Consider the following 16,306-nt stretch of genomic DNA (forward strand, 5'->3'; position numbering starts at 1 on the left):
AGTTCCAGGATTTTGACCCAGCAACCATGAAGGAACGGTAATATATTTCCAAATCAGAATGGTGCATGACTTGGGAGAGAAACTTGCAGGTGGTGGTGTTCCTATGCGCCTGCTGTCCGTGTCCTTCTAGGTGGTAGAGGTCGCGGATTTGGGAGGTGCTGTCAAAGAAGCCTTAGCGAGTTGCTGCAGTGCATCTTGTAAATGGTACACACTGCAGCCCCGGTGGTGGAGGGAGTGAATGTTTAAGGTGGTGGATGGGGTGCCAATCAAGCAGGCTGCTTTGTCCTGGATGATATCTAGTTGTTGGAGTTGCACTCATCCAGGCAAGTGGAGAGCATTCCATCACACTCCTGACTTGTGCCTTGTAAATGGTGGAAAGGCTTTGGGGAGTCAGGAGGAGAGACACTCACCACAGAATACCCAGCCTCTGACCTGCTCTTGTAGCCACAGTATTTATGTGGCTGTTCCAGTTAAGTTTCTGCTCAATGGTGACCCCCGGGATGTTGATGGTGGGAGATTCGATGATGGCAAGACTCGCTCATGTTGGAGATGGCCACTGCCCGGGACTTGTGTCGTGCGAATATTACTTGTCACTTATCAGCCCAAGCCTGAATGTCATCCAGGTCTTGCTGCATATGATGCAGTGTACCTGGACTTGTCTTTGATAAATTGCCACGTGAAAAAAATACTCCATTACAAGTCAGTGCACATCAAGGGCATGACATGAAAGTGAAATTAAGAACTGTCAAAAGGAAAGGAAGCAGAAGCTAATTATAAGGGAGGCTATTCTGCAATGGTGGAAGCAGTAAATTATATGCTCCAGGGCCCCTCCTGATCCCGTTCTACATAAATACACTAACTTGCATTTATACTGCACCTTTAACATATTAAAACATCTTCACTGGAGTGTCATCAGACAAAAATTGACATGGAAACAAAGGAGGTATTAAGACAGAGGACAAAAGTTTAGTCAAAGAGGGAGGTTTTAAGGAGCACTTTAAAAAGGAGAGAGAGGTGAAGGTGTTTAGGGAGGGAATCTCAGAGTTTAGAACCTAGACGGTTGAAGGCATGGCCGCCAATGGTGGGGCGAAGGAAGTGGGGAATGGACAACAGATCAGAGTTGGAGGAATGCAGAGCTCGGAGGATTGTAGGTTACAGAGATTTGGGGGGGGGGGGGGGGGCATGTGCAAGGCCATGGAGGGATTTGAACACAAGGATGAGAATTTTAAAAAGAAAAACGAGGCTTTGGTAGGCTGGGGGTCAATGTAGGTCAGCGAGCACAGGGGTCATAGAGTCATAACGGCACAGAAGGAGGCTATTAGGCCCATCGAGTCACTCCTAGAAACTAGAGAAAGATGAGAGTTCAGTGCTAGGCAGGCAAGGGAGGTGGGAAGGGCAGCTGAACAGATGGTCTCAATCTTAGTGACAAAGACCTCCATGAGGTCCTCGCGCTTGGTGAAGGGAAGGGTGGAGGGAGCAGGGAAGAGGGAATTAAAGAAACAGTTAGTAGTGGGAAAAAGAAGCCAAGGGTTATTTTTGCATTCCAGCATGATCCTTGTTCACAAATGAACAGACAAGCTAGAGAGAGATGCGGAGCGGAGTAATGATTGTTGATCTGCTGGCAGAGCTATGAGGTCAGTGGTAGGAGGGCTAAGTGGGACAGGAACAAGGTCGGCGAAAGAGTAGGATGGGGTAGTTGGAGTTGATGTTCGTAAGAAGGCAGAGATGAGTGCCTCGATGGGCCCTTTGGAGAATGCTGAAAGAGGCACAGAGGGAAGCTGTGTGCTTATCCAAAAGGGAGTCAAGCCAGGGTCAAGGAAGTGAAGGGCTGAGGTAGGGATTTGGGGGGCAAAGCACCCGAGGGGGAGAAATAAAAGGAGGCTTGAATGGGTAATAGGACGACAAGGAGATGAGAGAGAAGAGCCCAAGTCGGGTAAAGAGAAGAGAAAGAAAAAGGGATAAATAAGTAATGGGCTCCGTCACAGGGCGGCAGCCAAAATGCACACGTCAATGGGCACAAGGAAACTAAGGTACATAGGCATGGCAAAGATTAGGAGAGACATGCACTGGATGTAAACACAGAATAGGGAGGAATCAATAAGCGTGAGTCCAAAGTTAATCAGAGGACCCATGGTGGGATAGATAGGGTGGAGTCAGCTTGGAGCACAGACAACAAACAACTTGTATTTATAAAGCGCCTTTAACGTAGTAAAACGTCCCAAGGCGCTTCACAGGAGTATGATAAGGCAAAAAATTTGACACCGAGCCACATAAGGAGAAATTAGGGCAGATGACCAAAAGCTCGGTCAAAGAGGTAGGTTTTAAGGAGCGTCGTAAAGGCAGAGAGGGGCGGAGGGGTTTAGGGAGGGAATTCCAGAGTTTAGGGCCGAGACAGCTGAAAGCACGGCCACCAAAGCTTGAGCAATTATAATCAGGGGTGCTCAAGAGGGCAGAATTAGAGGAACGCAGATATCTCTGGGGGTGGGGGAGTGGGTGGTGGGCGGGTTATGGGGCTGGAGGAGATTACAGAGATAGGGAGGGGCGAGGCCATAAAGGGATTTGAAAACAAGGATGAGAATTTTGAAATCGAGGTATGATGCGCTATCAATTACTCATAAAAGACTGAGAGTTAAGAGAGTAACTAAAGGCTTTTATTAACAAAAGAATGAAGGTCTGCCTCGAGTGGTCGACCGGTCCAGAAATACAAAGGGCCAGGGAGCAGTCACCTTTATACTAGGACTTGTGGGAGGAGTCAGCCGAGGCATGTACAGAGTGGAATACAAACAGTGGTTTACCACATTCACCCCTTGTTTAAAATTGAGTCCGGCGGGGTGAAGTGTATTAAAAGTTAGTGTATTGGAGTCTCTCCGGAGGTCTTGTCTGCCGCTGTGATCGGCGTGGCGACGGCAGGGGTAGTGGAGCTTCCGGCGTCGAGTCCTGCGTGGGCTGTGGCACAGGCGTGTCGTCCTCGTAGATGTCGAGCGGGTCGCGGGGCCCAGGCCTGCCGTCTGCTGGGGCTGGATATCGGATCGTGGGGGGGGGGGGGGGGGGGGGTAAGTGAGTTGTGGGTTACTGCGGCCCCCGAGGGTGCAAGGTCTCTTATGGAGACTGTGTCCTCCCGCCCGTCCGGGTATGCAATGTAAGCATACTGGGGGTTGGCGTGGAGGAAGTCGACCCTCTCGACCAGGGGGTCCGTTTTATGGGTCCTCACGTGCCTTCTCAGTAGGACCGGCCCTGGGGACGTCAGCCATGGCGGGTAGCGATGTCCCCGATGTGGACTTCCTTGGGAAGACAAACATTTTCTCATGAGGGGTGGCGTTAGTGGCAGTGCAGAGCAGTGACCGAATAGAGTGGAGCACATCCTGCCAGCGGGAGGTTGGAAGGCCCCTAGACTTTAAGTCTAGCAGGGCGGCCTTCCAAACTGTCGCATTTTCTCTTTCCACCTGTCCGTTCCCCCGGGGGTTGTAACTGGTGGTCCTGCTTGTGGCAATACCCCTAGTTAGCAGGTACTGACGGAGTTCGTTGCTCATAAACGATGAGCCCCGGTCGCTATGGATATAGCTGGGGAAACCGAACAGGGTGAAGAGGTCGTTCAGACATTTAATGACCGTGGCACTGGTCATGTCCGGGCAGGGGATGGCGAACGGGAAACGAGAGTACTCATCAATAATATTGAGGAAGTACACATTGCGGTCGGAGGAGGGGAGAGGCCCTTTAAAATCAACGCTCAGGCGCTCGAAGGGGCGAGTGGCTTTTATCAGGTGGGCCCTGTCTGGTCTATAAAAGTGCGGTTTGCACTCAGCGCAGACTTGGCAGTTCCTGGTCATGGTCCTGACCTCCTCAATAGAGTAAGGCAGGTTGCGGGCCTTGATGAAGTGGAAGAACCTGGTGACCCCCGGGTGGCAGAGGTCATTGTGGAGGGCCCGCAGTCTATCGATCTGCGCGCTGGCGCAGGTGCCACGCGATAGCGCATCCGGGGGTTCATTGAGCTTCCCGGGCCGGTACAAGATCTCGTAATTGTAGGTGGAAAGTTCGATTCTCCACCTCAAGATCTTGTCATTTTTGATTTTGCCCCTCTGCTTGTTGTTAAACATGAAAGCAACTGAACGTTGGTCAGTGAGCAGGGTAAATCGTTTTCCGGCCAGGTAGTGCCTCCAATGATGCACAGCCTCCACAATCGCCTGGGCCTCCTTCTCAACAGCGGAGTGTCTGGTCTCCGGGCCTTGGAGGGTTCGTGAAGAGAAGGCCACGGGTCTCCCCGCCTGATTGAGGGTAGCGGCCAGGGCAAAGTCGGACGCGTCACTTTCCACCTGGAAGGGGATGGATTCGTCCACTGCGTGCACGGTGGCTTTGGCAATGTCTTCCTTGATACGGTGGAAGGCTAAGCGGGCCTCTGCCGTCAAGGGAAAAGAGGTGGACTTGATCAGCGGATGGGCCTTGTCCGCATAGTAGGGGACCCACTGGGCATAATAGGAGAAAAACCCTAGGCACCTCTTCAGGGCCTTGAGGCAGTGGGAGTTCCATAAGGGGACGCATCCGGTCGGGGTCGGGGCCAATGACTCCGTGTTCCACAACACAGCCAAGGATGGCGAGGCGGTTTGTGCGGAATATGCACTTCTCCTTGTTATATGTCAGGTTCAGGAGTTGGGCGGTGCGGAGGAATTTTTCGAGGTTTGCGTCATGGTCCTGCAAGCCACGGCCGCAGATGGTCACATTGTCCAGGTATGGAAAAGTGGCCTGCAACGCATTTTGATCTACCATCCGGTCCATCTCCCTTTGGAAGACGGAGACCCCGTTGGTGACGCCAAAGGGAACCCTAAGGAAGTGGTAGAGGCGGCCGTTTGCCTCAAAGGCAGTATACTGGCGGTCCTCAGGGCGGATAGGGAGCTGGTGGTACGCTGATTTCAGGTCAATGGTCGAGAAGATGCGGTACTGCGCGATCTGGTTGACCATATCAGCTATGCGGGGGAGTGGGTAGGCGTCCAGCAGGGTGTAGCGATTTATTGTCTGGCTGTAGTCGATGACCAGGCGCTGCTTCTCGCCGGTCTTAACGACCACAACCTGGGCTCGCCAGGGGCTGGTGCTGCCCTCAATAATCCCTTCCTTCAGGAGCCGCTCCACTTCGGTTTTAATGAAAACCCTGTCCCCGGCACTGTATCGCCTGCTCTTTGTGGCGATGGGCTTACAGTCGGGGGTGAGGTTAGCAAACAGTGGGGGGGGGGGGGGGGGGGTGACTGAGTGTGGAGAGGTTGCACCTGGTGCGCGGCGGGCAATTTGGGAGCTGCTGGCTGCGGACTGTGAGTGGGGGTAGGGGTCCACCGTACGCCATCGTAACACTTTTAAGGTGGCACTGAAAATCTAACCCCAGCAGGACGGCAGCGCAGAGGTCGGGCAGGACCAGAAGTTTAAAATGATCGTACACGGTCCCGTCTACTACGAGTGTCACTACGCAGTAGCCGCCGATGTCCACCGACTGGGACTCGGAGGCCATAGAAATCCGCTGGTGCGCAGGCAGGACTGGGAGAGAGCAACGCCATACCGTGTCGGGGTGGATGAAGCTCTCCGTGCTCCCCGAGTCAAAAAGGCAGATTGTATCGTGGCCATTTACCTTAATGTCCATTGTGGAACTGGCCAGCTGGTGCGGTCTCGCTTGGTCCAGTGTAACGGATGCCAGCGTAGGGGTCGGTGTGTCGCTGCGGGTATCAGATGAGGCGGTGTTGGGGGCCTGCTGCGTTCCGGCTGTCGTCCAAGATGGCGGCGTCCATGATCCCCATGTGGCTGGAGGCGTCCAAAATGGCTGCTGTACCGGTGGTTCGCACATGGCCGGGGAGGCCCAAGATGGCGGCCCGCATGGCCCACACGCGGCGCTGCTGGGGTTCGGGGTGGCTTTGGCCCTGCAGACGTTAGCGTAGTGTCCCTTCTTCCCGCAGATCGCGTTTTTCGCCGGGCAGCGCGCTCTGGGGTGTTTTGCCTGGCCACAGAAGTAGCATTTCTGGCCTTGGGACACTGCTGCGGTAGTTGGGCCGTTGCTGGGGTGTGGCTGGGGTGGCACGGCGCTATGAGGCGGTCCTACCGTGTCCCAGGCTGTCATTCCCCGCGGCGTCCACGGTGCAGAGTAGGCGGCATCCATGCCCCGGTAGGCTGCATCCAATGATAGTGCGAGTTCAGAGGCCTTGTTGAGGTCGAGGTCACTCTGCTCCAACAGTCGCTGTCGGGTGTAATTGGATCTGTGGCCTGCTACAAAAGCGTCCCGGATAAGTTCCTCTGTGTACACGGCGGCCTTTACGTCCTTACAACCACAGACCCGGCCAAGCACAGACAGTGCCTGAAGGTATTCCACGGTCGATTCTCCAGGTTGTTGTTTACGACTCCCCAGAAGGTGCCTGGCGTACACTTCGTTCACTGGGCGCGTGTACTGGTCCTTGAGGAGCTTGATAGCGTCCGCGTACGAGGTCGCGTCTTGGATGACCGAGTACACTCGGTGGTTCACTTTGGAGGTCAGGACATCCAGTTTGTCCTCGTCCGATTTGATTGCTGCGGAGGCGGTCAGGAATTTTTCGAAACACTTAAGCCAGTGAGTAAACTTGGTGGATGAGTCCGCCTCCCGATGATCTAAGTCCAGGCATGCTGGTGTGAGGATCTTCTCCATTATAAAAATTTTGTTAATAAAATTGATGCGCTATCAATTACTCATAAAAGACTGAGAGTTAAGAGAGTAACTAAAGGCTTTTATTAACAAAAGAATGAAGGTCTGCCTCGAGTGGTCGACCGGTCCAGAAATACAAAGGGCTGGGGAGCAGTCACCTTTATACTAGGACTTGTGGGAGGAGTCAGCCGAGGCATGTCCAGGCATGTACACAGTGGAATACAAACAGTGGTTTACCACAAGGTACTGCTTAACTGGGAACCAATGTAGGCCAACGATTGGTGCGAGTTAGGACACGGGCAGTCGAGTTTTGGATCACCTCAAGTTTACGTAGGGTAGAACGTGGGAGGCCAGCCAGGAGTGCGTTGGAAGTGTCAAGTTTAGAGGTAACAAAGGCATGGATGAGGGTTTCAGCAGATGAGCGAAGGCAGGCGGTGTTACAGAGGTGGAAATAGACTGTTTTAGTTATGCCTTGGATATGTGGTAGGAAGCTCATTTAAGGGTCAAATATGACACCAAGGTTGCAAACAGTGTGGTTCAGCCTCAAACAGATGTTAGGGAAAGGGATGGAGTCAGTGGCTAGGGAACGAAGTTTGTGGCGGTAACCGAAAACAATGGCTTCGGTATTCTTAATATTTAATTGGAGAAAATTTCTGTTCATCCAGTACTGGATGTCGGACAAGGAGTCTGATCATTTAGAGAGAGTGTGGAGGGGTCAAGAGAAGTGGTGTTGAGGTAGAGCTGGGTGTCGTCAGCGCACATATCGAAACTGATGCTGTGTTTTCGGATGATGTCGCCAAGGGGCAGCATGTAGATGAGAAATAGGAGGAGGCCAAGGACAGATCCTTGGGGGACACCAGAGGTAATGATGCAGGAACGGGAAGAGAAGCCATTGCAGGTGATTCTCTGGCTACGATTAAGATAGATAAGAATGGAACCAGGCGAGGGCAGTCCCACCCAGCTGGACGACAGTGGAGAGGCGTTGGAGGAGGATGAGTGGTCAACCCTGTCAAAGGCTGAAAACAAGTCGAGAAGGGATAGTTTACATTTGTCAGTCACAAAGGATGTCATTTGTGACTTTGATGAGACGTGTTTCGGTTCTGTGGAAGGGATTCAAACATGGAGTTGTGGGAAAGATGGGCACGGATTTGGGAGGCGACAACACGCTCAAGGACTTGAGGGGAAAGGGAGGTTGGAGATGGGTGGTAGTTTGCAAGGACAGAGGGGTCAAGGGTTGGTTTTCTGAGAGGGGTGATGATGGCAGGTTTGAGGGAGAGAGGGACAGTACCTGAAGAGAGAGAACAGTTACCAATGTCAGCTAACAGGAGAGCCAGAACAGGAAGTTGGGTGGTCAGCAGTTTGGTGGGAATAGGTTCAAGGAAGCAGGAAGCGAGTGTCATGGACAAGATGAGCGCGGAGAGGTCATTTGGGGAGATCGGAGAGAAACTGGAGAAAGATGTGAGTTCAGGGCTAGGGCAGGGGGGAACCTTAGAGGAAGTTTAGCCCGGTGGGCTAGGGGGAAGTAGGGGAAATAACAGAGGCAGCTGAACGGATGGTCTCAATCTTAGAGACAACGAAATCCATGAGCTCCTCACACTTGCCGTCGGAGGAGAGGGTGGAGGAGACAGGGGAGGCGGGTTTAAGAAGATGGCTATCAGTAGAGAATAGAAGCCGGGGTTTATCTTTGCATTCCAGAATGATTCTGGAATAGTGAGCAGTTTTGGCAGACAAGAGCAGGACCCGATAATGCTTTATGTGGTTCAGCCAGATCTGGCGGTGAATGGCTAAACTAGTTGTCCGCCATATCCGTTCAAGTCTGCGTCCCTTGGACTTAAGGGAGTGAAGATAAGGGCCGTACTGGGGGGGGGGTGGAAAAGAGAAGCAGCCAGGGTGAAAGAGGGTCATTGTTTTAATAGGGACTAGGACATCAAAGGTGGTGGTGAGGGGGTGGTTGAGCAGACGTACTGATGTTCAGTTTCGGAGACTGGTGTGGAGGGTGAGAGTGTTCAGTTGCTCTTGGAGGAGAAGAGTATCAGTAAATGCACTGCCGGAGGTATTTCCGTGGAAAATGGAGAGCCAATGAGATGTGGGAATGGAGGTAAGTTGATGTAGAGGTCCATCGGAGGCGAGTAGTGGCCTCGGGGATTACTAGTGCACACCAGCGGAGAGATGAATGGAGTCAGCAACATAAAAAATAGGAAATAGGAGCAGGAGTAGGTCATTCGGCCTTTCGAGTCAGCTCCGCCATTCAATGAGATCATGGCTGATCTTCTGCCTCAATTCCATTCACCGGCCTTATCGCCATATCCCTTGATGCCCTTACTAGTCAGAAATCTATCGACTTCTCTTTTGAATATACCCAATGACTGAGCCGCCACAGCCCTCTGGGGTAGAGAATTCCAAAGATTCACCACCCTCTGTGTGAAGAAATTTCTTCTCATCTCAGTCCTGAATGGCCTACCCTTTATCCTGAGGCTGTGGCCCCTGGTTCTAGACTCCCCAGCCAAGGGAAACATTCTCCCAGCATCCACCCTATCAAGCCCTGTAATAATTTTGTATGCTTCAATGAGATCCCCTCTCATTCTTCTGAATTCAAGAGAATACAGGCCGAGTTTACTCAATCTCTTCTCATACGACAGTCCCGCCATCCCAGGAATCAATCTCGTGAACCTTCATTGCACTCCCGCTATGGCAAGTATATCCTTCCTTAGGTAAGGAGACCAAATTTGTACACAGTACCCCAGGTGTGGTCTCATCAAGGCCCTATATAATTGGAGTAAGACTTCTTTACTCCTGTACTCAAATCCTCTTGTAATGAAGGCCAGCATACCATTTACCTTCCTGCACCTGCACATTCACTTTCAGTGACTCAAGTACAAGGACACCCAGGTCCCTCTGACCATCTGCATGCCCCAATTTTTCACCATTTAGGAAATACTCTTGCCTTTCTCTTTTTTCTACCAAAGTAGATAACTTCACATTTATCCACATTATAATCCATCTGCCATGTTCTCGCCCACTCACTGAGCCTATCGAGATCCCCTTGAAGCCTCTTTACATCCTCTTCGCAACTGATACTACCACCTAGCTTTGTGTTGTCAGCAAATTTGGAAATGTTACATTTAGTCCCCTCATCCAAATCATTGATATATACAGGAAACTCTCGTTTAAATGGCACCTAATTATCCAGAATTCTCTAATAACCAGCAAAATTCAGGAGTAGGTTTTGAGGCTTCCGTATACTGTATATTGGTGGCCGGCTCCCCTGCACCGGCTCCCCTGCACCGGCTCCCCTGCACCGGCGGCCGTGCCGCCGGCTCCCCTGCACCGGCGGCCGTGCCGCCGGCTCCCCTGCGTCCACGGCACCGGGTCCCCTGCACCTGTATCCGTGCAACCGGGTCCCCTGCTATAGAAGCTTTTACAATCCATTTTTATATTTTTCACTAGTTTGTGCTCATATTCCATTTTCCCTTTCTTTATCAATTTCTTGGTCCCCCTTTGCTGATTTCTAAAAAGATCCCAATCCTCAGGCTGACTGCTTTTTCTGGCAACTTTATAAGCTTCCTCCTTTGACTTTATACTAGCTTTAATTTCTTTTGTTAGCCATGGTTGGATCACTTTTCCTTTTGGGTTTTTATGCTCGAGAGGAATATATGTTTGTTGCAAATTAGGCATTATTTCCTTGAATGTTAGCCATTGTATGTCCACCTTCATACCTTTCAGTGTAGTCTCCCAATCTACCATGGCCAACTTGTCCCTCATAACCTTGTAGTACTAATTTAATGGGAACAATGGGAATCAGGTGAAAACTGGCAGAGCAAAGGTCATTTGGCAGCAGCTGAGCAGATTCTAGAGCAGGATGGGAACCAGCAGAAACAGATCAGAGCTAGCTCAGCGTAGAGTGAAAAATTCCCCACAGAAAACAGAGGACACAACTGCAAGCCAGATACTAGAATTGAGACGACCCAGCAGAGAATACAGTCTCCTTAGAAAACATTTGTCCTTAGAAAACGGTAGCGACATTGGAGGTCACTACAAGGTCCAGAAGCAGCAGAGGAATGGTCTTCGGCCCAGGACCCACACAGCAGCAAGATAAAACTGAGAAACCAACAGTGCACTTAAGTACAGTTGGTAGTTCAACAGTTAGCAGCAGCAGGTGGGGGATGGGCTGTAGGCTAGAAAAACTTGAAGCGAGTGAGTAGCAGAGCAGAGTCACAGCAGTCGAATCTTGCAGTGTAGTCCAGTAGAGCAGCATAGTCCTGATGGCAGAGTAATTCAGGAGTTGGGAAGTTAAATTTGAGCAGAGTTCCAGCAGTTAAAAAGGAGCATAGTGAAAACAAAGAAGTAAAATGGCCTAAAACTGTAGCTGCAATGCAAGACAGTTAAATTTACAGATTTAAGACACCAGCAATGAGAAAATGTGGATTTAGAGAAGAGAATTAAAATCTTAGAAGATGATCAATGGCAAATGGACTTCAATATGGATAAATGCAAGGCAAAGCATAATGGAAGTAAAAATAGGAGGCACAAGTACTCTGTGGCTTGGACAGAATTTGCAAGTAGGAAACAAAGATCTAGGACTGTCAGTTGCCTCATTGCTCCTCATGTAAAACAGTGGGAGGCAGCAATAAACAAACAGAATGCTTGATTGTATGAGGAAATCAGTTGAATTCAAATTTCCAGAATCATACTGAAGCTGCACAGAAGGAGGAAAAATAGGCAACACACGTACTCCATGAATGGTGTTGAAAAGCGAAGGATGTTGAAAAAGAGTCTCATTAGAGTAGACACTCAACATGGCCAACCAACGCACAGCAGCAATCAACAAAGCCAACAGAATGTTGAACTATATAGGCAGGACAGTAGAGGCAGCCATGATCGAACTGTATAGTGCTCCGATCAGACAACACCATAAGTATAGTGTCCACTTCTGGTCAGAGACATTCAAGCACTGGTGCAGAGAATAGCCATGAGCCTGATCTCTGGTATCAGAGATTGGAGTTATGAGGAAAGACTGATTTGCTTTTCAACCTTGAAAGGATGCGCCTAAAGTATCTAAATGAAGTACATAAGATAGTTAATAGCGTGGAAAAAGTAAAAGTGCAAAATTACTTTATAGTAAATTGCCCGAGTAGGACAAAAGCACACGGGTTCAAACTATTAAAAAGCAAATTTAAGATCGATATCAAGAAGTTGTTCTTCATGGGAATGGTAGCATAGTGGTAATGTCACAGGGCTAGTAATCCAGAGGCCTGGACTAATGATCCCACCATGGCAGCTGGGGAATTTAAATTAAGTTAATTAAATAAAATCTGGAATAAAAAGCTAGTAATGGTAACCATGAAATTATCGGATTGTTGTAAAAATCCATCTGGTTCACTTATGCCCTTTAGGGAAGGAATTCTGCCGTTCTGGTCTGGCAATGTGGTTGACTCTTAACTGCCCTCTGAAATAGCCTTGCAAACCGCTACGAAACACAATAATAAGAATGAAACTGGACGGACCACACGGCATTGACCTCAGCACTGGCAACGGTACACCCAGCCCAGTCGCCCCTGCAAAGTCCTCCTCGCCAACATCTGGGGACTTGTGCCAAAATTGGGAGAGCTGTCCCACAGACGAGTCAAGCAACAGCCAGACATAGTCATACTCATAGAATCACAGCTTTCAGCCAATGTCCCAAACTCCTCCATCTCCATCGCTGGGTATGTTCTGTCCCACCGGCAGGACTGATCCACCAAGGGTGGCGGCACAGTGGTATACAGTCGGGAAGGAGTGGCCCTGGGAGTCCTCAACGTTGACTCCAGACCCCATGAAGGCTTCAGGTCAAGCATGGGCAAGGAAACCTTATGCTGATTACCACCTATCGCCCTCCCTCAGCTGATGAATCAGTACTCCTCCATGTTGAACACCACTTGGAAGATGCACTGAGAGTAGCAAGGGCACAGAATGTACTCTGGGTGGGGGACTTCAATGTCCATCACCAAGAGTGGCTCGGTAGCACCAATACTGACCGAGCTAGCAGAGTCCTGATGGACATAACTGCCAGTCTGGGCCTGCGACAGGTGGTGAGAGAACCAACACGAGGGGAAAAACCTACTTGACCCTGTCCTCACCAATCTACCTGTCGCAGATGCATCTGTCCATGACAGTATTGGTAGCAGTGACCACTGCACAGTCATTGTGGAGACGAAGTCCCATCTTCACATTGAGGACACCCTGCATCGTGTTGTGGCGCACTACCACCGTGCTAAATAGGACAGATTCAGAACAGATCTAGCAGCTCAAACTGGGCATCCATGAGGCGCTGTGGGCCATCAGCATCAGCAGAATTGTATTCCACCACAATCTGTAACCTCATGGCCCGGCATATCTCTCACTCTACCATTACCATCAAGCCAGGGGACCAACCCTGGTTCAATAAGGAGTGTAGAAGAGCATGCCAGCAGCACCACCAGGCATACCTAAAAATGAGGTGCCAGCCTGGGTAAGCTGCAACACAGGACTACATGCATGCTAAAAAGCAGAAGCAGCATGCTATAGACAGGGCTAAGCGATCACAATCAACAGATAAGATCAAAGCTCTGCAGTCCTGCCACATTCAGTCATGAATGGTGGTGGATCATTAAACAACTAACGGGAGGAGGCGGCTCCATCAATATCCCCAGCAGATGCATGGGAACACCACCACCACCTCCAAGTTCTTCAAGTTACACACCATCCTAACTGAGAAGTATATCGCCGATCCTTCATCGTCGTTAGGTAGGGAGTTCCAGGATTTTGACCCAACAGCACTGTGGGAGTACCTTCACCACATGAACTCCAGTAGTTCAAGGCGGCGGCTCACCACCACCTTCTCGAGGGCAATTAGAAATGGGCAATAAATGCTGGCCTTGACAGCGACGTCCACATCCCATAAACGTATTAAAAAAAAACACAAATAGGGATCAACAAATGGAATGGAGTTCCAGATGGAATGCTAGCAGTGACAATGCTGCAGTCAGCCGAGAACTAATTGGATGCTGCAATAGGCTGGTTTCAAGGTATTTCTCGATAGATGATCTTGCGAAGTATTTCTTTACAAAGAGGATGATCAACAATTTGATGCCAGGATTCAAATGAAAAAATACCTAGATAGTGTCTTAGGAAAAATGGCAGGGTTGGTGTTCTGGAAGGATAAAATCAAAATGGGTTTAAGGGTTTTGTTCATCCAAACCTATTTTGTGATCAATATGGGTTCCAGTTTTGTTAATCTAAAAATAAATGAGAAAATCCAATTTAATCCAATCTTTTAAAGTTATTTACGTGACAAATTTGTACTGAAGTACAGAATATTTACAGATGCACAGATAGTGCTCAGAGGCAGTTTTCAGTCATTTAATTTTAAGGAAATGGAGAAAAATTGTATTTCACACTTGTTAAAACCAAAATTAGTTTAAAACATTATTTAGCTTATACATCATTTCTTACTTACAAGTAGTACCCAGAGAATTTGGAACATATTCAAAAAATAAATAGATCAGTATTTAAAGGAAGGCACACAAGCAGCTCGATAATACCTGGCAAAAATTTGGTACTAAGGCAAGAAGAAACTGTTCATGCATATGGACAGGCAGACAATGCTATTACATATTTTTCTTCCCCAATAAAGCATTAGTGGAGAAAGAAAACGATTTGTGTAAACAATTTGACTGCACATACATATATTGTCATATAATGCAAATTATAATGTTAAAGACATGATCTGTTTAAATTACAACTAGGTTTTTTCCCCCACATTAGTTCCAGTCATTTGGCAACCTACATCTTATTTTATTACAAAATCGTTAAAGTGCGTCTTTTATCCCCCAAATGTGAGAAAACATACATCAGTATTACTGGATCTTGCAACAATGCTGACCTATGAAGGTTTCAGAAATCAAGCTAATTATATATGTACTTAGTGTTACTGTTACAAGTATCTTTGCAAGATATAACTTTGCTATATCTTGTGCAGAAATATTTAGATTCACTATTTGCCAGCAGTCAACTGTCCCAGTTTATTGGTTTTCATTTGCTTATTATTTGAATAATATTGGTTTATATAGGCAGCTGTTTTTGCATATAACACAAGAGTATAAAATTAGCGGATCAAAGTGCTAACAGGATTACTTACCCTCAGCAAGTCATCTATTCTGCCTTCTTTCTTCTCAAGATCTAGATTCTTATTGCTTTCAAGTGCAGCCAATTTTCCCATGGTAAGTTCAGTCTTCATAAAAATAGGCATGAATTACTACAATCAGAATATGCCAAAAGCACATACATTGCAGGAAAACATTTTTTCCAGTACTTGAGGCCCTGCATATTTAATCTGCAAATTGTAGCTAATCTATAATATATTAAAAAATGGCAAACAGTCTCAGAATTCCAAAAAAGGTGCTACACCCGTCAACATACATGATAAATTGGAAACAATCAAGCATCACCCAACATTGTGTGACACAGCGCAAAGGGTACCTCAAATAAATCCTCAAATTAAACAGAGAAGCCTGCAGGACAGAAAACGTGCAAGCCTTTAATTGAAAAATTAGGCAACTGGAGGACCCAAGCAAGATTTAAGGTGAACACAAACAGAGCACTAAGAAAAACCTCAGAAGGGGAAGAATGAAATAGTGATTTAAAAATAAACATCAAATGTTGGTAGCCCAATAGAGGAGATATCCCAAATGCCACAAAATTCCAGCGGGATGCAATTCCCCCTCTTCCCCCCACCCCACCAACAAAATGCTGAGGAAATAACCAGACACCACCTACAACAAATTGAGAAGAAGCGCCATCAAAAATTTGTGGTAGGTGATAGTTGGAAAACTGAAATTTCCATAGTTTGATTGAAACAAGTAGCAAAGGAAACCCCCGCCTCTCCTACGAGAAACAAACTGCATTTCTTGTTCCAGCCCAAATCAGACAATAACATTTACCTGAGTAGTCTTGCAGGAGACAGAAATTAGTTTTGGCTGTAAAGCAGAGAGATCCGCAAAAGCTAATGCAGTCGGAGATGGACTATTCTGCCGAACCTAAAACAAAATGAGATTATACTTTACAGTATTGCGCTGGGTACTATACTGATAACTGCAAAGTGGCAGGTTAAATGCCCGAAGTTCCTAAAAAAAAAGTGAAGCACATATGGAAAAATGACTAGGAAAAAGTGCTGCAAGTTAAATGAAGTTAAAAAAAAACATAACTTTGGCTACCTAGTTATATATATATTTTTTCAAAAGCATGAGTTTTTGAATATGCCAACGTAAGCCAAGTTGCACATCTTAAATTGGGAAATCTGCATGGATTTATTTTTTAATTATCCACCATGTCCAGTCAAGGGTTAATTGGGTTAAGTATTTTGTTCGGATTTTCAGGCTGTGGTTTACATTTCAAAGAGTTGCCATTGCCTTATCACTGAATAAGATTGGTCAATACTCTTTAGAAAACCCATCTGGAGGGTTGCTTACAAGGTTTCAGGCAGCATCTGTGGAGAGCAAGGTAGGGTTATCATGCGATTCCTTTGGAGCTCCATGCACTGGCATCCCCGTCCCTTTCTCCCCTAAGCCTCCAAATAAGCTTAACATAAAAATTTAACCTATCTACAGTTTTTAAGTTTCATCACCCCATTGCCCTGCTAACCTC

The 16,306-nt window shown here is 48.0% G+C and overlaps 1 protein-coding gene across 8 annotated transcripts in view; it reads right to left on the minus strand.

Moving 5' to 3' along the window:
- Positions 1-16,306, minus strand: part of tlk1a (tousled-like kinase 1a) — a 267,230-nt gene that overhangs the window by 91,322 nt on the left and 159,602 nt on the right. For 7 of the 8 annotated variants that reach the window (XM_085986260.1, XM_085986258.1, XM_085986262.1 and 4 more), the window contains 2 exons: positions 15,604-15,699; positions 14,802-14,894 (listed from right to left, as the gene is read on the minus strand). In XM_085986260.1, coding sequence (XP_085842386.1) covers positions 14,802-14,894; positions 15,604-15,699 — 189 coding nt within the window. Of the gene's footprint in view, positions 1-5,608; positions 6,665-14,801; positions 14,895-15,603; positions 15,700-16,306 lie in introns of those variants that run through there. The other variant, XM_085986255.1, reaches the window with a different exon arrangement.

The sequence above is a fragment of the Somniosus microcephalus genome, chromosome 4, assembly GCF_052327205.1.
Source record: "Somniosus microcephalus isolate GS21.2 chromosome 4, FLI_Smic_1.0, whole genome shotgun sequence".
NCBI lineage: Eukaryota > Metazoa > Chordata > Chondrichthyes > Squaliformes > Somniosidae > Somniosus > Somniosus microcephalus.